The sequence below is a fragment of the Eulemur rufifrons genome, chromosome 14 (genome assembly GCF_041146395.1).
Source record: "Eulemur rufifrons isolate Redbay chromosome 14, OSU_ERuf_1, whole genome shotgun sequence".
In the NCBI taxonomy this organism is placed as follows: Eukaryota; Metazoa; Chordata; class Mammalia; order Primates; family Lemuridae; genus Eulemur; species Eulemur rufifrons.
The window spans coordinates 31,431,417-31,456,103 of NC_090996.1; the positions used below are offsets into that span (position 1 = coordinate 31,431,417).

The 24,687-nt window shown below is 42.8% G+C and overlaps 1 protein-coding gene across 19 annotated transcripts in view; it reads right to left on the reverse strand.

Moving 5' to 3' along the window:
* RBFOX1 (RNA binding fox-1 homolog 1) overlaps positions 1 to 24,687 on the reverse strand; it is a 1,926,172-nt gene that overhangs the window by 556,412 nt on the left and 1,345,073 nt on the right. For all 19 annotated transcript variants that reach the window (XM_069486148.1, XM_069486147.1, XM_069486173.1 and 16 more), the window contains one exon: positions 2,518 to 2,559. In XM_069486148.1, coding sequence (XP_069342249.1) covers positions 2,518 to 2,559 — 42 coding nt within the window. The remainder of the gene's footprint in view (positions 1 to 2,517; positions 2,560 to 24,687) is intronic.

Below are 24,687 nucleotides of genomic sequence, written 5' to 3' on the forward strand. Positions count from 1 at the left end.
GAAAGGCCAAGAAAACCATAAAGATTCCAAACCTTGCTTTGATACCAAAAATCCTCTGGATCAACCCTGGAACCAGGAGGTGATTAAATGTTTTTATCTTTTAAATAACTCTTAGTCAGCTTTTCTATAACTCACAGACAATAGGATCCTGACAAAACTGATGTAATTTTCAGAAGTATTTCTTAGAGCATGTTCTACAACTAAAACTACTGTGCGATCAGCTGAGTTTGAAAAAAGTTGTTTATATCCATCTCTCTTTATTTCACCTCTGCACATTATAGGATCTTAGAAGTTTTGCAGTGTAAAAAAAAAAAAAAAGTTTGACTTTCTTTAACTTTGTATTTCCTAAAATTAATCATAGAATTTCTTTTCAGACTTCTTAATATTTTACAGAGCAAGCATTTCACAGAGTCCATTTCGGAAAAAAATAATTTAGGGCTTGTGAGAAAAAGAAAGGAAATCAGAAAGAGGAGGTGTTGGATATGCCAATCTTTACACTGTGTCAAAAAACAGGCCACAAAACAGAAAGTTCCCAGAGGGAACTGGATGCCTCAGTTAAATGGGAAGGGGAAACGTCATTGTATTCCCTTTGGAACCATTTAAGTGTTGAATCATATAAATGTTTGTTCTATCCATCCAAATGTGTTATCTATTAATTCAAAATATAAATGAGTTTAAAATGCAAAAACAATGACAACAGCAGCAGTAACAAACAGAGACCCCAGTGCATGATGTTAGAGATGGTCTTACATAGGGGTTTGTAGGAGCCTCACTTGGTACTAAACTAAATGAATCATTATTTCAAACCACTGTTTGAATTTATTTAACAGAGAGGAGAGGACTCCATTTCTGTTCCTAAACCACACCGCCCCCCCCCCCCCCGTAGACAATGTCTTCATCAATGAGAAATAATCCCTCCAATTGCAAACAAGCACTTCATTACCTCCTGTGTGCTTAATTTGCCAGGTGAGTGTCATTTGCAATAGAGGTTTCAATATTATCTCAATCCTCACGAATTTAGCAAGGACTCTGGAGACAAAGGCACACATTCCCCTTTATCTGTTATCTAGCTCTGACCTAGTTCTGGCCATCGTCCCCATCCAAACAGGAAGAGAAATCTGAAGTTGTGATACATTATTTACTAGGATGAAACAGTAATTCAGACTGCAGAGGAAAAAAAAAAAAAAAGCAATAAGAGAGCTCAGAAAAGCTTAAAACATCTTGAAGGCTGTTTCAGGAAGGAAGGAGTCACAGCTAATGTTGGCACAGGTACTTAGGAAGATAGGGGGTAGAGATGAGAGGTTAATGGAGAGGACCCTGCTGTGCTGGTACAGTGCATAAAATGCAAATGCACAAAAGGAAGAGAAAACCTCAACTCACTTTCTCCGTTTCCTGCAACTGGATTCTGTTGTTTGTTTTACCTAAGGACTTAACAAATCTGACACCAGAACTATCTGTGAAATGGAAATAACCCTGTAAGTCATTGCTACCTTGAGACTACTGTTAGATAAATGCTCTCAAAAGTTACAAGGCAGTGTATAAAGGCCTTAGATTCATTTAATAAATTATTTTTATTTATTAGACACCCTCAGCACAATGATCTCACAACCCCAAACCAAACCTGTTGTGATTTTAAAAAGAATTAGATGCCTCCAGTTTTTATAACAATTTGGAAACATGACTCTGAGGCACATCGTCCAATAAAAATGGCAAACTTTCCTCAGTGGCATTAAAGAGAAGCCAATCATGACTCCAAACTCATCCACCCAAAACATGAATGCATTTAAAAAGGAGACAAATAGGGGAGAGAATCCCAATATTCTTCAAATGCCATCCATCCCCATGCCAAGAAGAATGTCCACTGAGATGCCATAAAAGCAGAATAATGCCACCAAGCTCCATTTATAAGCAAACCATTCCCCTCCTCATCTAGGGAAAACTTTTTACATTTAATATACTTGAGCACTAAGACAGTTTCATTTTTAAGTAGAGAAATAGAATATGAGGTTTAAAATTCATTCTCCCGCTCCCAGGTACACAAATGCCACTAAAACCTAAAGGTCTATGGATGACTTGAATTCTCCTAGAAAACGCCCTTGACATATTCATTGCTCACCTCCCCCAGCCAACAGCAAAAGAGCATTTTAGCCACTCAGCAAACAGCCTGGTATTCACATTAAGAAGGCAGTAAGACATCCTTCTGACCTTTGTTATTACTTAGACCTCATGTTGTACATAAAAAGAGTACAATGATGTCAAACAGATTCCAGAAGAGAAGTATTTATTGCTGAATCTAAATCAAAAAATCCATATCTACTATAATGGCACTTCAGAAGAAGATATACTATATTTACCAGCTCAATCAATACTAAATTAGCTGGGATAAATATTTTCAACTCTACCAGTCTTCAGATGAAGCCTGTTATTTAAAACCTGTGTCTTGGGAGAGGCAAGGAAATTTTTGCTTATCACACAGAAACGAGAACCAGGAAGCTTTGTGCAAGCCGGTTCACCTACCCTTAGCTGCTCTCTTTCACAATTCATCTGTTGTCTCGAAACCTACAAAGAAAAGAAAATGAGGGGGAGAGTCAGAAAGTTCTCCATAAGAGAAAGATAAAAGAAAATAGAAAGTTACTTTTAATCACTTGGCTCAAAGAAAACTGAACATTCATTAATTATGTATTTAATTTTTCTTTAGGTCTATATAGCCCAAGCTTCACTTGGAGTTTCCAGTGTGTGATCCAGACACACAGCTAGGATGAGTCAGAGATTGGGATGGGATGAGGAGAGAAGGGCAGGAGAGGGTGTGGGAGGTAAAATCTGCCCAGGGGGAGTGCTCCCCTCTCGGCCTGAAAACCCCCTCTTGCCCTATCTACCAGGGGCAGGTATTCGTCCCTAAACGCACACTCGAGGTGGTTGTGATAAGGCACTGGGGTGTCTTCTCCAATGTTAAGGGCCAGTAATATCACCTACACTATGCCTGGGCTAGCAGGCTGTTGCATTCTATGGTCCAGTTCTATTTGGATGGTAGTAAGTCCCCACGGGACTGCGTTGGGGAAGGATTCTGAGATCAATGCACGTAGCAGAGAAATTAACCCTGATCAATGCATGATATCTGCCATCAGATCAAGAAGGAGAGATTAGCAATACATACACCATGCACTAATCATCCTTGCCCTACCAACATGTTTCTCTTAACATCCAAGGATGCTGCTTTAGAGTGACCATATAATTTATCATCCAAACAGGAAAAAATACGTGAGTTAAGGGGGCTGCGTGGGGTGGTGTTAAATGATTATGCTAAGGACACAGATTGAAGTGAGGCGTTCAAGGCAAACTGGGAAAGGTGGTCACTCTACCTAAATGGGAACTCGCAGACTCCACCTTCAGCTCTAACTACTAGGCTGAAATAAAGATTAGGACTGCATTCTCAATTTCTTCTGTATCTTTCTAGTATTTCCTTAACCAATGAAACAACTCCTGATTCCTAGCACCTGACAGTATACTGCAAGTTACTGAAACTTTTACTAAGGGATAGGGAGGTTTAGGAAGTGACTTTTGATGTATATTTTATACATTTTGTATTGGAAGTTTTTTTTTACTTTCTCCAAAACAAAACCCAGGAATCTTTATTTAGGATGCACCAGAGCTCAAATCTATAAATCAGTATGTTCTATGCCCTTTAACCTAGAAATATTACCTCTAAGAATAGCTCTTAAGAAGATAAGCCAAGATATGCACAACTGTTTACTTGTCAATTAACCATAGCATTATTTATGAAAAAAGAAAGTATAAACATTACAATGTGTAATAATGGGAAAATAAAAAATACATTATAATACACTGATATTATGGCATAACATGCAGCATTTAGAAACATGGTTTTTAAGAATAGAGACCCGGGAAATGTTAAGAAGGCACTATTTAGTTTTTCGGAAAAGCTACAAAAGGGTACAAACGTCACGGCTCCTATTTTGTGTTAAAAAACATTGAAATCACTCATTCAAGAAAAGGGAGAAAAATAAAAATAGCTAAAGAGAAAAGAACTGGGGATAAATATTCCAAAAGATTAAAAAGAAAATTGGTACAATTTTATAAATATACAAAAAAAAAAATCCCCACATGGAATTATATACTTGAAATAGGTGACTTTATTTTATGTAAATTTTCTCCATAAACTGTTTTTAAAAAGGAAGTGGGAAAACTTTTAGCGACAGAGATTTGTGGCCACCAGAGGATTGGGGGAAGGGAACGGGGGAGGGGGGTGGCTGCCTAACAGGTATAGAGTTCCTATTTGGGGTGACAAAAACACTCTCAAACTGAATAATGACAGTTGCACAGCATTGCAAATGTACTGAATGCCACTAAATTGTATCCTTTAAAATGGTTAAAATGGTAAACTGTATTTTTCTTTTAAATTAAAAAGGATCATTTTATTTTTGAAGTTTTTTTGTTTTATTTCAGCTTATTATGGGGGTACAAAAGTTCAGGTTACATACGTTGCCCAGGTACCGCCCATCCCCCCAAGTCAGAGCTCCAGGCGTGTCCATTCCCCAGACAGTGCGCATGGCACTCATCATGTAGTTATACCCCCATCCCCCCTCCCCAGTCAGCACCTTCAAGCGTGACCATTCCCCAGATGGTGCGCAACACACTCATCATGTAGTTATACCCCCATCCCGCCCCCCCAGTCAGCACCTTCAAGCGTGACCATTCCCCAAACGGTGCGCAACGCACTCATCATGTAGGCATACACCCATCCCCTCCCCCCATCCCCCACCTCAGCCTGATATCCGATTGGTATCATTCCCAAATGTGCATTTAGGTGATGATCGGGGAAACCAATTTTCTGGTGAGTACATGTGATGCTTGTTTTTCCATTCTTGGGATACTTCACTTAATATAATGGGTTCCAACTCTCTCCAGGAGAACCAAAGAGATGTCGTATCACCGTTATTTCTTATAGCTGAGTAGTACTCCATGGTATACATATACCACAATTTACTAATCCATTTATGAATTGATGGGCATTTGGGTTGTTTCCACATCTTTGCAATTGTGAATTGTGCTGCTATAAACATTCGGGTACAGGTATCTTTGTCATAGAATGACTTTTGTTCCTTTTGGTAGATGCCCAATAATGGGATTGCTGGATCGAATGGTAGGTCTACTTGAATCTGTTTAAGGTATCTCCATAATGGTAAACTGTATTTTATGTGTATTTTACCACAATAAAATGAAGGAAGTGGGAGGCGAGGTTTTGGTTCTTGGCAAGATGGAGAGTAAACCCTCCTCACCTGCCTCCTCCCACTGAACCCAGCTGTAAAACCTACAGAAAGCACGAAGCCGCTAAAGTGACCAGTAGCAGGTGGAGTGAGAAAGAAGACCAGAATTTAAAATACCACCAGACCAGTAGTGAGTTAACCATGCACACCCCTGCCAGTGTCCCCTGGTGTGGATTCAAGGTAGCCCAGAGCCCACAGTCGGACACCCACAGACAGACACAGAGAGACCCAGGAGAAGCCCTGTGGTTTTCTCTTGAGAAGCAAGAGAATGGGGAAAATCCCTATTGCTCTTTCTTTTTTTTTCCTCTATTTTCTCTCTTTTTTATTTAATTTGTTCCCTGAGGCTGCAGTCTCTAGAAAATCTCAGGGTACCGTTAGTGGCATCAGCATCAGTGGCAACAGCAGGGACCACAGACATAAAGCGTTGCTTTATTTCTCTCTTTTGTTCTCTTGCCACTTGGGCCCAAATGTGGGCTCAGGAGCAGAAGCACATGGACAGGGTTTAAGAGAAAGCACCAGCTTTCTGGGTGTGGGGCAAAAATAAAAAGGAGGGGGGAACTTAGGAAACAAAAAATATTTTGAGAATCCTAAAGAGGAAAGAATTTGTGAAAATGACAACACACGGTATTTTTTAAGAGCTCCTGGACTCACCTCTGATTTGCACGAGTACATATCACCGTAAGCAGATGCCAAAACCTTTGAGAACTGAGCTAAGGGATAGGACACTGCCCAGGTCCCAGACTGGACACACACACGGGACACATCCAACTATTACTGCAAAGGCTTTGACAACAGAACTGGTATTGAATAAAAAAGCCACAGAAGAAAGGTCAGAAACATTAGCCTGAATCCAACAGGATTGCTTGCTTGCTAAAACAAAAATATCAACAACTTCCATAGGATTTAAATGAGACCCAAAGTCTCATAATGTAATATTCAACACACTCAGGATAAAAACTAAACTTACAGAGCCACAAAGAGCCAGGAAAATCTAAACTTGCATGAAAAAAAGACATTCACAGACACTGAGATGGCACAGATACTGGAATTATCAAGTAGAGACTTTAAAGCAGCTATTATAAAAATGCTCCAACAAGTAAGGGAAAACACATTTAAAGGAAAAAAAATTGACAGTATTAGCAAAGAAACAGGAGATATAAAGAACCAAATGGAAATTTTACAACTGTAAAACAACCTAAATTAAAGGGGGAAAAATCTCACTGAATGAGATCAAACACAGAATGAAGATAGTAGGGGAAAAGCATAGAATTTGAGTACATATCAATAAAAAGTGTCCAATCTAAAGAAAAGAGGGGAAAAAAATGAATAAAGAGAGAAACTCAGGAACCTGTGGAACAATACCAAAGATATACTATTCATGTCACTGGAATTCTAGACCATGAGGATAGAGTTCACTGCAGAAAACTTATTTGGAGAAATAATTGATCAAAACTTCCCATATTTAGGAAAAGCTATAAACTCACAAGTTCAAGAAGCTCCTTAAACCCTAAAGCATCAAACTCAAAGAAATCCACACCCAGATGTACCAAATCAAACTGCTGAAGCCTAAAAGAAAGACTTCGAAAATAGCCAGAGATAAATGATGTGATACTTGTAAAGAAGCAACAATTCAAATAACTGGATTTTTCATTTAAAATAAAAATAAACAAAACTGAAAACCACATACACACACACACACACACACACACACACACACACAAAAGGCCAAAAGAAAGTAGCATGCCATTTTTTAATTGCTGGAAAAAAAAATGAAAACTGTGAACCTCAAATCCTAAATCCAGTGAAAATATCCTTTAGAAATGAAGGTTAAATACTAAGGTAACTAAGAAAATTCACTGTAAATAGTCTGGTTTAAAATAATTGGTACAGGAAGTTTTCCAGACAAATGGAATACGGTATCTGAAGGAAACTTGGAACAAGAATGAAGATGAGCAAAGGAAATGGTAAATATGTGGGTGGATATAAATAGAATAGACTAGTCTGCCCTTCTTGAGTTCATTAAATATGTTTGGCGGGTTAAAGCAAAAAATAAATAAATAAATTGTATGATGACCTTTTCCATGTGTATATACAATATATAAGACAGATAAACACAACATAGAAGAGGTTAAAGAGACATACACAGTGACAAGGTTTCTTTTTGCCTCCTCCATCCTTATTCAGGTATAACTAACAAATAAAAATTGTATGTATTTGAGGTGTTTGACTTGATGTTTTGATATATGTATAAATTGTGAAATGATCACCACCATCAAGCTAATTAACATGGGTGATAAGTTTCTATATGCCAACTGAAGTGGTATAACAAAATACTGATACTACATAAACTGAGAGAAGTATATGTACCGTAATGACTATAGTACTCACCTTTAAACAACACTGCAAAAAGTAATATATGCAAAAACAAATGATGTTAGAATAACTGGATGTCCATACACACACGCATGCACAAAGGAACCTTGACCACACCTCACACTTTATACAAAAATTAACTCGAAATGGACCACAATATATCTAAACGCAAAGCATAAAACCAAATGGCTGATGCAATTAAAGAGTGAGGCCAATACTTTCTTCTTAATGCTTTTCTGTAGTTTTCAAATTATCTTTTATGACATGCAGGGCATGTATAATCAGAAAATATTTTAGTATCAATGCCTTGCAGAAATATAGGTGTTTTTCAAAACATTATACTAATAGCGACAGCTTTCATTCTCAATAATTAAATAAAATGTTGCCTCTTATAACAAGACAAATATTTTTAACATCTGTCTTCAAAAATTACAAGGATTTGTTAGACTCGCAGAAGCACGACGACAACGTTTAAAGAAAAACTAGCCTTCTCACCTGAGCCGTGTGAAGTGATACGATATTATAACGATCCCATTACAGAGAATATCAAATGCAACATATAACAGTAGCCAAGAAATAGCTCTGCTGCCCTTCAAATGAAGCTGAATAGGGAAAATGAGACTTGGGGATAATAAAGAGGACATTTCAAGTAATCTCTATAGTGGACAGGTTGGTTTTTTGTTTTGTCTGTTTAATTTTTGCTGCACACCATCCCACATGGTTTTGCCCATATTCTAGTAACAACATCCTGCCTCTTCTTTGGGGTCATGCTCTTGATCAATTCCATAAATAATTGTGGATTGGATGTCACCACCGGCATGCTCTGCCTCCTGCCTAACAGAGTCTACACCTGCCATTACCTCTTTGGCTGGAAGTAGGTGTTATCAGCCACTTTGAGAGTCAACTCAGTGACATCTGCACCTTCTGAGTAAGCTGGCCAGTGACCTCTCCTTCTTCAAGGAGGGGTCACCAGTGCAGATGTATGATTCCCTCTCCTCTCCCTTCCTAAAGACGCAGAGCCAGTTGTGCGAGACGGCTGAGTTCCATCGTGGGTCTGTGTTTCTGTTGCAACCATGCTCATCAAACAACACCCCAAACAGGATGTAATTATTCTCTGAGGACTAAGTTATTTCTGGACCTAATGAGGCCCTTAAAAATATTTCCCCATAACCATTATGAGAGAGGTTCAGAGAAGGGGAGAAAAAAAAAGCACCTGTAATTCCCTATTGCCTGTGATGAAGAAAGACCCTTCCTGTGCACCCTTTAAAAGCCAGCCTTGAAAAATATCTTAAATGTACACTTTACTAAATGTCATTTCATTTGGAAACTAACATGTGATATTTTTTTTTCTCCCATGGCAGTAATGCACAAAACCAATATATTTTATGGCCTAAATGAAAAAAGGGAAAGTGGAAGGTCGGGCGCTGCTCCTTTAAGATGCTTCCAGAATCAAATACCACTCTCGATAGGGCTGCCAAGTAAGCACTTATGAAAGGTTAGAAACTGAAGCAATAAACTTCAGCATGAGGCCCTTTGCTCTCCTGGTTGAATGGGATGTTTAATAGCGGGGATTCATCTTCCCCATCTCCTCTCCTCATCTAGCTACCAGGGCCAAAGACTCTTTCTCAGACTCAGCCTTTTTGATCTTCCTCCTGAATGTGAGTTCTCTCTTATCAGTTCTTCCTGCCTCATTCTGACCCTATTTCCAGCCTGATTTTCCCTCCCACACATCAGACTGGCTCTGCAAGGACAAGGACTGAGTCTTGCTTGGCTTTCTTTTTCTAGAGACCAGGATGATGTTTAGAATCCACTGGCCTGTCTATCCATCCATTTGTCTCGATAGATAGACAGATAGATCTCTCAAGCATCCCCAGATGTCAGACAATGTCTTAGTTACTAAGACTATGACAGCAAAGAAGACAGCTGGAGCTTACTATCTAGGTGGGAGGGCAAAGTGAGTCCATCCACAGTTACGACACAGAGAACATTTGCCACAGTGAAAACACAAGATGTGCTCATGGCACACAGAAAGTGCATCAACCTCGTCTAGGAGAGTAGGAAAAGGTGTTAGTATTTTTGTTTGTTTTCATTTTGTTTTTTAGACAAGGTATCCAGGGGAAGAATGAGGGGCAGGGGGGAGTACTCAGAGGAGAAGGGAGAATGTGTGAAAAGCTCAGTGAGATTATGGAAGTGCAGTAGTGCCATAGTATAGCAGAAGAGTCAAGTGCAAGAGGAAATTGGTGAGAGATTAACTTGAAGTGGGAAAAGGAGGAATCAAAAGAAATAAGAACACATGCAATAAATGAATGGATAAACGGAGGTGCCTGTTTTCGTGTTTGTAATAACATACTGTTGGGAAATCCAGTGTTCAGGACAATTGTGAATCATTTAGGAGAAAAGGGCCAGGGAAGTGTAGCAGCACAGAATTCAATGCATCAAATCAATTGGTAGCTGTGTACGTTTCTCAGCTTTGCTGTTTTTGCAATTGTTATAAATTCTTCTGAAACTAAACAGCCTTCTCTTATAAACACATGCCTCGAAGTACCAGGGTGAGCACTACAGGTGGCCTTTTCCTTAATGCATTTCAGGATTATTATAGACACCTGACATATGTTCTCTGAGTACCTACTGTCTACCTAGCACTGTGTGAAGGGAAGGGGTGCGGAGACAAAGGATATATAGTGCATTTGCTTTTTAAAAAACTCAAAGAGAGTGGAAGAGAGATGAATAAAATGAAGATCATGATGCAGGGTCATAAGTGTGATAGAAAAAGAAAACCTAGGGCTCCCCCAAAGGAGAGGCGCCAACCCAGCCTGCCAGGAGGGGTACATCGTGGAGGGAGGCATCAGTCAGGTGTTTCAGGAGATGGGACCCTTGATCGGCCCCTTACTGAGTTGAATCGGAGCTGGGTAGGCTGAGCTACCCTAGGATTTGGGAAAAGGACACCACAAACAGCACGATCTAAAGTAGGACAGGATTAAAAGGGAGAACATCGGATGGGGATGGGAGTGGAAGCAAAGGTACACTGGTATTGCAAAACTTTTGCGTTTTGCCCAATTTTAGCTACACTGCTAGGAAAAGAATTAATCATTTTTGAGAGAAATAAATTTCATGTCAACAATTATTAAAATGTATCAGATGCTTATAACATGCCAGAAAATGTGCTAAGCACTTCCCTAGGAAGTGATTGGTTGAGATGCTCACAACTTCACAAGCAAGTAGTATCCTTAGCTCCATTTTACAGGGGGGAAACTGAGGCACAGAGAGAATGAGGGAATTCCTGAAGTCATAAAGCTAGGAAGTCCTGGAGAGGAAATTACCACCCAGAGGGCTTGACTCAAGTCCCTTTCTGAAGGACTGCTGTACACAGCTCCCAGTGTCAAAGAAATCAACCAAAATCACAGATACCTGCTTAGTTAACCTTCCTCCCTTCCTTCCCTCTTCTTTTCCTCGTTTGTCCTCAGTAGGTGCCTTTTAGGTGTTCTGCCCTGATGGAATACTGTTTACATGCTTGTTTATTGACAACAGAACATGCATTGACTGTGTTGTCTGGTTTCATAAAGCAAAGATTTCCACACCTGGCTTCTTGCAGTAGAGACCAAGATAGTTTCCACCAAATTATTTAATAGATTTCTTTGATATCAACAACCCACTGGGTCCTTCTATAGATCCAGTTTTCTCCCCAGTGGAGAGTGGAGGCTCAGAAATCAGACTACCTGAGTCCAGTCCTTGCACATCATCTATATAACATCAGCCACATTATATAATCTCTGTGGTCTCAATTTCCCCATCTGTGTAACAGGGATAATACTGTACCTGCTTAGGGTCTAATCTTGTTGCAAGCATAAAATAAGATAATCCACTTGAAGTACTAAGCAAAGAATTCAGCACATTTAAAAAATTAAACAAATACTAGCAATTAGAATTAAAATTAATATGAGAGCCAAGAAATTTTCAGAAGGGGCACTGGTCCAAATGACTTAGATTTAAAACCTGGATTTGCCCTGCGAGAAGCCTTGTGAATATGGTTGAATTAATGAAACTTTTAAAGGCTCAGGAACATTTTCTTAAAAAAAATACGAGGGCAGTAGCTGCCCTGAAATTTTGAAAAGTTTGATATCAGCCTTTTGGAGAAGGGTGGATAAATTGGTACCACCTTTTGGGGTGTGGGGCAGTTGGTAGCTCTCACAATGTAGAGTGTTCATTTCCTTTAATTCAGTGATTCCTCTTCTGGGAATCTCTTTAACAGAGTGCAAGGGTGAATGGAGAAATAAGAGAGAGCTTGTCATAGAATAATGCCTGGAACTGCGAAGAATGTCAGCGTCCATCAGCACTAAAACGGTTAAAAGAACTGTGGTTCATCGATAACACGGGTTGGAAAACTTTTTTGTCTTAAGAGACAAATAGTAAACAGTTTCGGTTTGAGATTCACAGAGTCTCTGTCTCTGCTACAGCTACTCAACTCCACCATTGCAGTGAGAAAGCAGAGATGGACAATGTGTAAACAAGTGGGTGTAGCTGTGTTGCAATAAAACTTTATTTAAAACAGGCAGTGGGGCCCAGAGCTATAATTTGCCAAACTTTGCTCTATACTATGGAACACTATAAATTCATTAGAAATTTACTGATTTGGGGAAAGGCACCTGTGACAGAATAAAATAAAAGCAAGTTGAATCAATTTTTAAAATACAATCCAATTCTTGTTTAGAAAGCTAAAGCTATACATACACACACACACACGCACACACAGAAATATCCATTTATACATGGAAAATGTCTGGAATGATAAACATCAGACTGCAAACAAAAGCCCCAAAATTATGTCCTGGGAATGAGAACAATAATGGAGAGGAAAGGGCAATGAAACTGTTTATTTTTTTCATTTTTAATCTTTGGTCTGTTTTATTATTTCAACTTCTTGCAATAAACATGCACTGCTTTTGTAAATTCAAAGAACAGCCATAATAATATAATTTAAACAGCTGAGTTATAGGGGTGTTGTCATAATTAAATGAGATGTTATTATACGCAGAGCATCAAACCCAAACCTGGCCTGGCATTTAGTCAGTGTTTGATTAATGGTAGTTATCAATAACTTCCCCAGAGCACCAGAGGGGTAAACTCAGGGTGGCTATCTCAAAATTAGAGCCAGTCCAATTTTGCAGGGACACTGTCCGTTTTTGTGTGGATTCTCTTCAATAGGAAAGTAAAAATGCATATATAAAATAAAATAAAAAGAGAGGTTGATTCACCCAGTCTATTTCTGGGGTCTTATGTTTATTAGATAATAGGAATTTATAAAGACCTGGAGTCCCTGAATCTAATACAATCCTACAATCCACCATGTGGCTTTAATCAAGTTCATGGCTTTTTGCAAATGCATCTTGCAATGAAGTGTGTCCTCTGATTGTAAGAAAACAAGATCGTTTATGTCAGATAAGCAAATACAGATCCCTTCACTTGTTGTGACAGTTGTTTCTTTTGGTATGAGGGAGATAAAAAAGGAGTGTGTTACAGTAGTAAGTGCTTAGGATTCAGGAAAGCAAGTGAGAAATAATCAATTAAAGAAATAAAAACCAAAAAGTCACAACAATGAGTCAAGTCAGCCGTGATTAATTAACTCGATTCTGGCTCATGTTGTAAAATGAAGAAAATGCATTTGAGAGAACAACTCAGAGAGTCCACCCAGCTCTCCCATGACATTTTCATTTTAACCTTAGGGAGAACCATTATCTTCTGCTAAAATCTTGTCTGGTTTTGTAAAGGTGCCAGCTTTTGGGGGTCAGGGAAGAAGCAGGAGAGAGGCTGGCAAGGCAGAGTACTAAGGAAGAAAAGAATATCAGATTTTTTATATATAACCCTGCACAGATAAACCCAAATGCTGAAAGTGCTAACATATTTAATTTATGGCTAGCAGTTGTTGGGGATACTTTATTTAGTGCATCCTAAAAATCTCAAGACACTTAGTATTTTCAGGACTTGAATGACCAATGGTGTGGTATCTTCCAAGCAGTACAAAACACTTAGTGAGCACTTTTGCTGTTGTTCCTTTAACAACACTATTGTCTGATGGTATTGGTACTTTTATCAAGAGAGTCCCTGTTCTGCATGTAAATCACTGGGGAGATTCAAGTGTTGGTTATTTGATTAAAGGGACGTCAGAGGTCAGGATGGCCGCAGAACTTGGACACGCCTGAAATTACAGGTTTTAAGGAGCTGTTTTCTTTGGAGGAAATGCTTTTTACCCTGGCTCCGCCATGCACCCACTTGTTAAATACCCCATTAGCAACAGAAGACGTCCCCCAGGTCTGAAACAAGGCTGCGCAGGCAGATGGATTCGATAGACAAACACTGAGCAAGAGGTGGCAGCCACAAGCAGCACACGGCCTGCATCCCCTTCGGCCTCCCGCATCCATCTGCTTCCTGCGAGGATGCAGCCGCATGGAGCTGCTCGTTTCAGGCTTGACGCTGGTCTTGGAATGAAAGGGCAGCCCCTGGCCACGAAGAGCCTGGCTGGTCTGACACGTGTAAGCACCTTGACAAGCAACACCACCAAATGTCTTTGTATCTGATCACTTGCAAGGTGGGAAAAACATATTGCCTATTATTTATTCTAATAATAAACCATTACCCCAGGCACATTTTTATTTTCCAGATTTAATAAGGTATTTTGTGAACCGAGGCAGAGGAGCGTTGGAGAAAACAATTGCAGTTATTACGAAGATGATTTCTATTTGTTTCGGCGGCAGAAGCAATCGCCATTCCTTTCCTTCATAATCAAGGGTTATAATTGTCCTCTTTCAACCCCACCCCAACCCTCTGCTCAGTCCAAGAAAATTTGAACAATACTCACCAAACTGTCCTGGGGAACTAAAAGGGCTTGGCATGCTTCCCTGAACAAATCTCCTGGGACCATCATTACCCTATAGCTGGAGAAATCTGATTATGAAGCATGGGCATCTCAACTCAGATTTTCCCATCATCCCCCTCTCCACATCCAGAGGTTGGAAAGAGGCAGGAGGTGATTTACATACCATTTGCATATCCCCACTTGGATAGAATGTATGTTCTCAAGACAGTTTCCAAGTTGAGATACTTTAACTTGACTTCTTTTTTTTTTTTTCTTTCTTGTTGGATGTTACAGAATTCTAATGATAATTTTATCAGAAGTTGATAATTTTATAATCTGTATCCCAATTAAATAGATTCAGCAGAGACACAGAGGCCATGGCCTTATCTGGGCAGTCATCTTGATCATATTAATTGAGAGACATTTGAGAGGCGCCTAAAATGCAGTGGTTAAGAGAACAAACTCTAAAGCCAGACTTCCAAGGTTCAAAGCTCAACTTGACTCCTTATTAGCTCAGGGACCTTGAACAAATTCCTTGCCTGGACCTGCCCAAGTGCTCCACAGGGTCATCAAAGGTTTGAATGAGTTAATATTTGCAAAGCAATTAGAAGAGGGCCTGGAACACCGACAGCACTCTATGCATGCTTTTTCAAAGCAAGAAAGTAAATTTAATTCAACAGTCTATTTGTTCTTGTTGTTGTGATTTGTTCTTTTTATAAGTGGACAGTGGGCTACACCTGACTCACTATGTGTTTAGATGTTGGGTAGGAAAAAAAAATCATCACAGTGGTAGAAAATCAAAGCTTTGAAAAGTGGCTGACGCTTCTGGAAGTTTTGTGCTGGGATATTAAAAGTCCACTGTCTACCGATAGTAGACAATGTCAACAGAAATAAATCATGTAACAACCACTGCGCTATCATGGAAAGAAAAATCAGGGTGAACTAAGTCCCATTGGACCAATTTTCCAGACAAGGAAACAGGGATGTAAGCGCCTTTCTATTCTAAGCCACCCTGGGTGAACATCCCCGGGCCGGGTGCCTCCGCGATGCTGCCTTTTGCAGCCGAAGAAATCTTTACATAGCCGTAAGAGGTCTTTTCCATTCCTGATTTCTATGACTTTACAAAATGTCATTATTTAAGAAATGGGAACAAATCTGTAGCTTGAGAAGCTTGAGGAGTATTCATTTTCTAATTTTCCAGTTCAGTTGTCTGAAAGGGTTGGCTGGGTGAGGGTTGTTATTGTTGGTATTGGGGTGTGTGTGTGTGTGTGTGTGTGTGTGCACATGCCTGGGTGTGCTCACACTCTTCCTGCAAAGCTTAATAGAAAGAGCCCTGGAAGACACATGCTTCACAAAAAAAATGAGATCTTAAAATTGGAAACTTAAAGAATCTTCCCTGCAAGCCCTGGGCTCTCCAAAGTTCCGAGACCAGGAGCAGGCATCCACGTAAACCGCAGGCGATTTCAGAGGAGAATCTAGGTCACCTGGCTGTTTGCTTTGTCATCATCAGTATTAATTAGACACTGGAAGTAATGACTGAGCTCAGAGAGCTCTTCAGATTTAAAATAATAATAATAATAAACCAACGGAGCAGAGCTTTACCTTCGGAAAGAAAATATTTTCACAAGTAGCAGCGTTCTGAAAGAAACTGAGTGGGGAAACCTTGCAATTAAATTCTGCAAACGCGCTCTGAAATAATCCCAGGGGAAGTCTTATCTGTACTTAATATTCAAATAAATATTCTTTTTGTGTGCAGTGCATTCGATGGGGTGCACTTTATTTAATTTAAGTGTACAGCGTGATCACTATCATGAGGGATAATCACAAGCAGTGGTAGAGCCCTTTAGCCAGGATAAATGGGCCAGCTCCACAGTCCAACAGGCACTCGGGGGGAGGAAGGAAATGGAAGGTTCCGGAGGATGGTTTTCCCTGGGAGTGTCCTATAAGCCCTTGATACTCCAAGTGAGGCCGGGACCAGCAGTGCTGGTATCACCCGGAAGCTCACTAGAGACGCAGCAGCCTAGACCCCAGCCCAGACCAACAGAATCGGAATCTGCATTTTCCTAGCCCTGCCAGGCAGCTCACACTAAGCCTAGAGAAGTTAGCTGTCCTCACTGAGAACTCGGGGCATCTCTGCTCTTCTGTCCCCCAATAAGGAGGTCCCTCTGACAGCCCCCCTCATGTGTCTTCCATGCAGTGGGTACCAAAACATTGCTGGGGATGTCTCTGGAGGTTTTGTGGAAGTTAGAGCCTCAGGGCTCACCAGGCAGCCTCTTCCACTCCTCCTCCTTTCCATCCATCCCTTTGAAGTGCCCTAGAGAGGTTCACAGCCTCACGCCCAGCAGGAGCCCAGCAAGGGGGCGCACTGGTGGGCAGCATCTTTAACATCCCCACAAGCCCAGTGGGTTGTTTATTTCCAAACTCGGCCCCCCCCCCACCTCCAGCACCAACCTGCTCACTCCCAGGCACGATCTAGCTTTCGACCTTCTTCATCCTACCTTCTTCATCCTCCTACAGTGACCTTGTGCAGCAGGTATTAGCATTATAATCATCCCCACTGGAAAGAGAGCACTGAGACTTAGAGCGGCTCAACTAGATGCCCCAAGTTAGGAAAAAGCAGAGCCAGGAATGAAACCCAGACCAACCTGACTCCAGACCCCATGGTGAGAATCACCGAAATGGGAGGGGGGAGCTGGTCCAGGGATCACAATCCGTCACCTGTGCGGGGATGTGTCCTCACACACATGGGCCTCCCACCCGCTGCCGTCTCCAACTCATCCATGCAATGGAGGGAGGTCAGCATACTCACTAAGTGTCTAGCACAATGTCTTTCTCTCGTTCAGCCTCTACAGCCACACTCAACACCTTCACCTTGTCATCAGGGCCCGGTCACTGCCTTCCCTTCCCCTTCGCCCACTCACCCCAACCCGAACACGGGAGGAGAGGGCTGACACCCCTTTCTCCCTTCCTGAAGACAGGGGACTGCGAGCAATATGCACACAGTAGGTGCTTCATGCTATTTTCAGTGAACTGAATTCTGGACATTAACATGATTCCTGCTCACTCACACTGTCTCCCAAATCGCGGCAGTTTTCCCACCAGCCTGAAAGAGCCTCCTTCCCAAAAGGTAGAAAGAGATGCTCTCGGCCTGGCAGGGTGAGCCTTGGGCAGTTAGACTAGTTCACCGCAGGGGCTGTGCCTGCCAGAGCCTGGAGACGGCAAAGACATTTTTAGTTCACGTGGACCCGAGGTGGGGTCTCGCACGGAGGGTGAAAGGACAATCTCCCACCACCAACAGAATAACAGGTGGAATCAAGGAGAGAGAGCTACTTGACAATGAACAGTTGCTTCACTGGAATTATCAGGGATCATCATCTCTCGTTCCATCCAGGAATTACTAGAGAGCTTGGTCAGGGGAGGGAAGATGCTCCTCTGGCAGATCTTAAAAAATAAAATGAAATAAAGCTCTGGATGTGTCGATGTTCCCACATAAGAGTTGGCCAAACTGTAATTTGCTCATGGCCATGGGTTTTAATATTTTTTTTTTTTTAATGAGGGTTGAATTTTTAAAATTATAATAAAACACCAGGGTACTAAAATGAGTGCAAAGGAGCACCGGTTTCCTTCCCAAACTTGAGCAGAGGGAGTAAACCACACTGACTTCAACAGCAAGTGCCTCAAATAGTGAAGAAGTCTGTTGGTCAACTCGACGGAAACCTAGTTCAGCAGCCGCTAGCAGGAAGAAAGCAAAGTCCCTATAATTACAGGAAGGAGGGACAGAGGAGACACCAGTCACCTCTGGTGGGTGAGGGGCTCCCTGGGCAAGCGAGGACCACCTGGGCACAGGTGTGACCCAGGCCCAAGGCACCACTAACTAACTGCATCCTCCGGGCAGCAGGCAAACAGAATGCTCTTTGGGAGCTGGGAAGCACGGTGCGTGAGCAATCGGAGAGCCGGCATTTGTACAGCGCTGCCTCTGCGGGATGCTCTGAACTAAGGCTTTACCTGCGTTACCTCATCCATCTTGTAACAGGTAATTGTCACCTGTGCCTCAAGAGGTTGATATTGTTTTTATCCGTAGTGTGTGGCTCAGAAAGTTTAGTGACCTGCCCAAACTGACACAGCAAGTAAATGGAGAAGCTGGGATTTGAACCCAGGCAGTGAAGCATGGGGTCCGTTCACTGGGCCTCCCTGCCTCTCTGCTCCCAGAGCTGTAGCCACAATCTTGCAGCAGGTTTGCAGTTGCTCCCTCTCCACCCGACATGCCATCTCAGGTCACCACCTGGGCTACAGCCCTGGAAGGGGCAGCATCGTGGACCATGTCACCCTTCACCGCCCATCCCAACAAGCTGGGCCAAAAAGGTTCTCTTCCTACAGGGTCTTTCTGCTCCACACAGCCCCATGTCCGTTCTTGAGTATTTCCTTTTCCAACATAAATACCCACATTCCCTTCAACTCTTCCTCAAACGACAAGGGTTGGATTTCTTTTCCTGTCCTTATCATTCTCTCTAGGATAAAAGGGAGATGTGTTTAGAGTCACACAGGGACGAAGCCAAGGTCTGGATCTGCCTCTTACTTGCTGGACCTCAAATATACCCATCATTCCCTGTACTGGGTATAACTATGCCCCACCCCCCAGATTCAGGTCCACCCAGAACCCCAAAATGTGGCCTTACTTGGAGATAGGGGCTTTGCAGACGCAATTACGGCAGGGACCACGATAAGCTCCTAGTGGATGAGGGTGTGCCCTAGATCCAGAGACGGCATCCACATAAGAAACAGAAAAGAACATACAGACATAGAGGAGACACCGTGGGACGGGACGACAAAGGTGGAGACTGGAGTGATGTGGCCACAAGCCAAGGAGCTCTGGGAGCCACCAGAAGTTGGAAGGAAGGAAGTCTGATGCTTCCCTAGAGCCTTTGGGGAGAGCACGGCCCTGCCGACATTTTTGTTTCAGACCTCTGGCGTCCAGAACCAGAGAGAATAAAGTTCTATTGTTTGTAAGCCACCTAGTTTGTGGGCATTTGTTACGGCAGCCCCAGGAGAATCCTCTTCCTATGCCTCATTTCCTCATCTGTAAAATGGGCATGAAAGTGCCTTCCCCACTGGACAGGGGCACTCCAGTGCACACCATCCCCATCACTGGAGATTAACCCTGTCATGATCCACCTAGAAAAATACCATCAGGACAGACCTAAGCACACAGTTCACTGGCACCGATCACATCCAGACCAGGGGTCAGGGACCTATCTACCATTATGATTCTTTGTCACCAATTTCTAATAATTTATTACTTTTCTGAATATCCGATCATCCTCCACTTTGCCATTTATGGGTGTGGGACACATAAATGTCCAACAAGCGTGTCCTTTTCAACCCTCTGGCTGGAATTCACAGATCATGTGTCTCCCACATTTTCTAGATCTCCCATTCCAGGTAGAAAGAATGATGTTTGCCGGATCTGGGCTATTCTCAGTGAGTGGACTCGTGAATCAAATGCTCATTCTTTCCTCTCCCAGAAATTCACAAACCAGGCTTTGCATTGTCTTGCCCAGACCCACGTGCAGGATTCATGAGACATCACCAGCCCGTGTGGTTTATAGGGCCTGCCAGCCTCTTCCGTCTGGAAATTAGAGTGATACCTGATATTTTTCCATTTCAAATCTCATAGCCCTCTACTTTTTGCCACAAATTCTCAATGATATTTAATGACTTTGTGTCCAAGTTGCTCTAATGCTTGGGGATATTAGTCTCAGTAAAATATCGATACTTACGTAGAGCTAACACTCTCTCAAGTGCAATTCACCAGTACTGACTCCATCTCTCCTACCAAAGCCTATTCCATCCAGTCCGAAGATGATTTTTCTTCACAGAGAAGAGCAAAAGAAACTTAAGTTTCATTTACATACGTGATATATTGGCTTCTTCCATCAGCCCCAAACAGCCTGACAATTCCTTCTGGCTCTTTTTGATCAGATTTTATTGTTGTTGTTGTTGTTGTTTTTAGATTTTTACTTTTTGTTTTACCTTAGCATTAGTTCAAACTCTTAGTTAAGTGCATTTGGAGACTGGGTTCCAAACTGGGTTCCATACTGACGTGGTCACTTAAACTCTCAATATTTTATGGATATGGCAACCAATGCTTAGATTGCAAACTGTCCCATAACCACATAGCAGCATGGGAGAGCTGCGATTCCCACTCAGGCCTGACCGACACTGGCCAATGCCAGCACCTTCTCTCGTGAGCTCTCTGCACGTTGCTTGCTTTGGTGATCTCAGACGTTTGGATGTTCCAAGTTTTCCATGTTCACATCACCAAGCTCCACACGCCTATGAGATTCCCTAGGTCTATCAGGTCCCAGGATAATTCCCAGCTGGTTCAACATCTTCCAATACCCTCTGGAAATATGTCACAAATGAAAGTCACAAAGATATTTGGGTTGGATTTTTTTTAAGTGGGGGCTCCTTATTGTGACGGAATGAAGAGCCCATGATGATCAAGCATCAGTGAGAAAAAATCCATCCCATCTAACTCTGGCCCTGTGCTGAGGCAGAGCAATTTCACGGCAGTCCATTTATACTGAGTCAGACATGAACTGTGTGCCAATTTGATTAGAAAATGGCTTACACGTAGAGCAAGCCCTGTCTATTATGGGGAGAGCTGGACTAATGAATCTTGGAAATGGAAGAGTCTATCTATCCTTCTGCAAATCTGTAAGCCAATTATTATATTGGGTCTTGACTTCCAATATTTCTGCAGGCTTCTAGGCAGTGAAACTGTGCCAAACAACAGGCAAATGAGAAACCGTGTTTCTTGGGGTTGAAACACTTTCTGTGCTGGAGAGTAAATAAAGCTTTCTTCCTTCCTTCCTCCCTTCTTGTATCCTTCCTTCCTTCTTTCCCTTCTTCCTTTCTTTCTTTTTCTTTTCTTTCTTTTTTGTTTTTCTTTTTTACAAAAAACAAAAAAAAAAAACCCCAAAACATGCAATCTGTATGTTGCAGATACGAAGGAAAAGAAACCTATTCGTTTTCTCAGTAAAATCAAATAGTTTGACTGGAAACCTTCCTTGCCATGTCTTTTGAGAGTTGAATACTGAAAAATGGGCTTCAGGGATTAAAGTCCATGTGTGCTTATTCCCTGGTTGGGTATCTCTAAGTACATTAGTCTTGGTCAGAGGAGAATAAGACTGAGGCTAAGAGGAACTACAGAGTGGCTTAGAGCAGAAGCCCTGGGGCCAGATTGCTTGCCTTTGAGTCCTGTCTCTGTCTGACCTTGAGCAAGTTACCTGACCAATCTGCACCTCTAACTACCCCACTAGAAAAAAGGGGATGTTAATCGTACCTAAGTTACAGGTTTTTTATTAGGCATATGTGAGTTTATATCTAAAAACCACTTAAAAGCAGTTCCTGGCACAGAAACAGAATTCTGTAATGCATCTTACATAAAATAGATGTAATTAACTTATCCAAATGGATGATTTAGCTTTCTATTCATTTATTTATTAATTAAACAAATATTTATGAGTGTCTACCATGTGCCAGGGAGTTAAGATGCAGCTCCTGCCTTCAGGAAACACTCGGTCTTGTGAGGAAGGTAGATTTTTGGTGCTCTAAGGCATAAAAAGCATTTAGGAGAGAGACATTCAGGAAGGAGTGTCCCCTCTGCCACCAGACATCCTTGGCAAGTGTCCTGCTGTTCGCAGAGAACAGAGGAGCCTGTGGGCTGTGGCTGCAGGTCAGCTACACCCCCAGGAGCCATGACACCTGCTTCAGAGAAAACCGGGCGGCCAGGCTCCCTGCAGCCTCCCTGGGAGGCCGGTCCCTGTATTGCCAGGCAAGGCACACACACACCACTCTGTGCAAATCCTTCCCCTGCAACCCGGAGACACAGTAAGCAGATTTTAATGTCCAAATCAGCAGGTACCGCATGTAAACTTTCTCTAAATCTGATTTAAAGGTGGCACAGTGCCCTCTGGCAGCTGAAAGGTGAGTCCTAGGAAGCGGGGAGAAGGGAGAGCCCTGGGGGCTCCACAGGCCACTCTACCTGAGAGGTGCTGGGGGAGCATTTCTGCTCCATGTGTCAGCCGGCTCCGGCCCAGGGGAGCCAGGCGCTTCCTCTCTCCCTGCACCGCAGAAATGCCACAGCTGCCAGGAGAGGGAAGGGGAGAAGCTGGATGAGGCCGCTGTGAGATGTGTGTGTGAGAGAGAGAAAGAAAGCAAGAGAGAGACAAGGAGGAGAGGCACAGGTAGATGAAAGAAGAGGAAAAGAGAGTCTAAATATTCGGAAATACAAGTCTTGCCCCAAACAGTCCTTCCTCCATTTAATTCTGCAATGTTGAAAAGTCAAATTCCTTTGTAAGATCATTTTGTCACGGGCACCTAGGTTAAACCGTTAATTAAAACACATTAAGCACGGCCTGGCACCAATTAGCACACCTCAGAGTCTTGCAGGGGGAGGAAAGACGTCAGCCTCACAAGGGCGGCCTTCTGCCCCAGAAGGGATGGTCCTGACATCCTTACAGGGGTCCCCAGAGGCTGGGTTTCAGGGAGACCCAACCCAGAGGGAGAGCTTCTTGCTGACACTTGCACTTTGAACTCTGGCCAAGGTCCTGCCACACCCCCAAGAGCTCCAGTCTGCGCACCTGCCCTGCAGCGGGGCTGGCTCCTTCTATCTCGCCCCTTTGTTCCTTCTACAGCTTGGGCTCATCCAAGCCCCAGTGCGCCCAGTCCCACTCTGAACCTGACTCTTTTTGCAAGCGAGGCTGGGGTTCCCCACAGGGGGCCAGGTGCCCCCGAAGGAAGGACGGATCCAGGGCTCTCTTTGCAAGCAGGTCCTTACTACTGGGTTCCCGAAGCCCAGGCTCCGGGCTGCTTCTGCTCCGGTTTGAATCCCTGCAGCGCCATCTGCTGGCCAACTCCTCTCAGCACAGAGGATCCCGACGCCCGGCGCCGCTGCCCGGCTGGGACGTCCTGGCTGACTCGGGAGGTCAAGCACCCCCCAGCACTGCCTATGAGGAGGCGCCACCATCTATCCAAAACCTGCCCAGGGCATGCCCACAGCTCCTCAGCTGCGAGGCTGGGAAGCATGCAACTGCACATGTGAAGCCCTGGGATCTGGCTTCATCTCTGCTTTTTCCTCACTTTGTGGGCTCGAACGTCCTGATCCCTCTGAGCCTCAGTTTCCTCATCTATAAAGTGAAGAGTTGAGCAAGGTGACTTCTGTTTTTTTAATTTCAGACTATTACAGGGGTACAAATGTTTAGGTTACATAAATTCCCCTTGCCCTGAGTCAGAGCTGCAAGCGTGTCCAGCCCCCAAATAGTGCGCACCGCACCCATTAGGTGTGAATAGACCCATGCCCTCCTCCCCCTCCCACCTGCCAGACACCCGATGAATGTTATTACCATATGTGCACATAAGTGTTGATCAATTAGTAGCAATTTGATGGTGAGTACACGTGGTCCTTGTTTTTCCATTCTTGGGATACTTCACTTAGTAGAATGGGCTCTAGCTCCATCCGGGATAAGACAAGAGGTGCTAGTTCTGAGGTCCCTTCCAGCTTTAGGTTTCTGTGAGCCACAGGACTCCCATCCAGACTAAAGACCAACAGGGGCCAGAAACACTTGCAGGGGATGGCTCTGAATTCAACCTTGAATCCACTGTCTGAAAAGCTTAACAACAAGGGCAAGAAGGAATGCTGTAGAATTTCTGCCCGGGGCTCCTCCACTCACACCTAACTGCCAGCAAGGAGCAGGAGGCCTCCCTGAACATCAAGCAATGGCGGTGGCAGCTGAGGGGCCACCCCGCCATTGCCCCTTGCCATCAATCCCACACTTCCCGTTGTTTATGGAATGAAGAAGCATCTCCCACCACCTACAGAATTTTTTGCACGAGGGCTTATAATTATTGCCTATTATTAAAAAGTGCATGAGAGAGAAGCTATGGATTATAAATTCATGGTAGATTATGTTTTAATGTTCCCCAAACAGAATAATAATTGCTAAAACTGCTTTGGGTATCAAGCTTCATTGCACTGAACTGCACTCTAAGAATTATTATTTTTAAAAATCACTTACGGTACCAGGAGGGCATAATGTCACTGAACTGGGCCCTCCATGGCAATCTCTGTCGAAGCCACCATGCCACCGTGCACTAATGTCCGGGGCAGGATGCGAG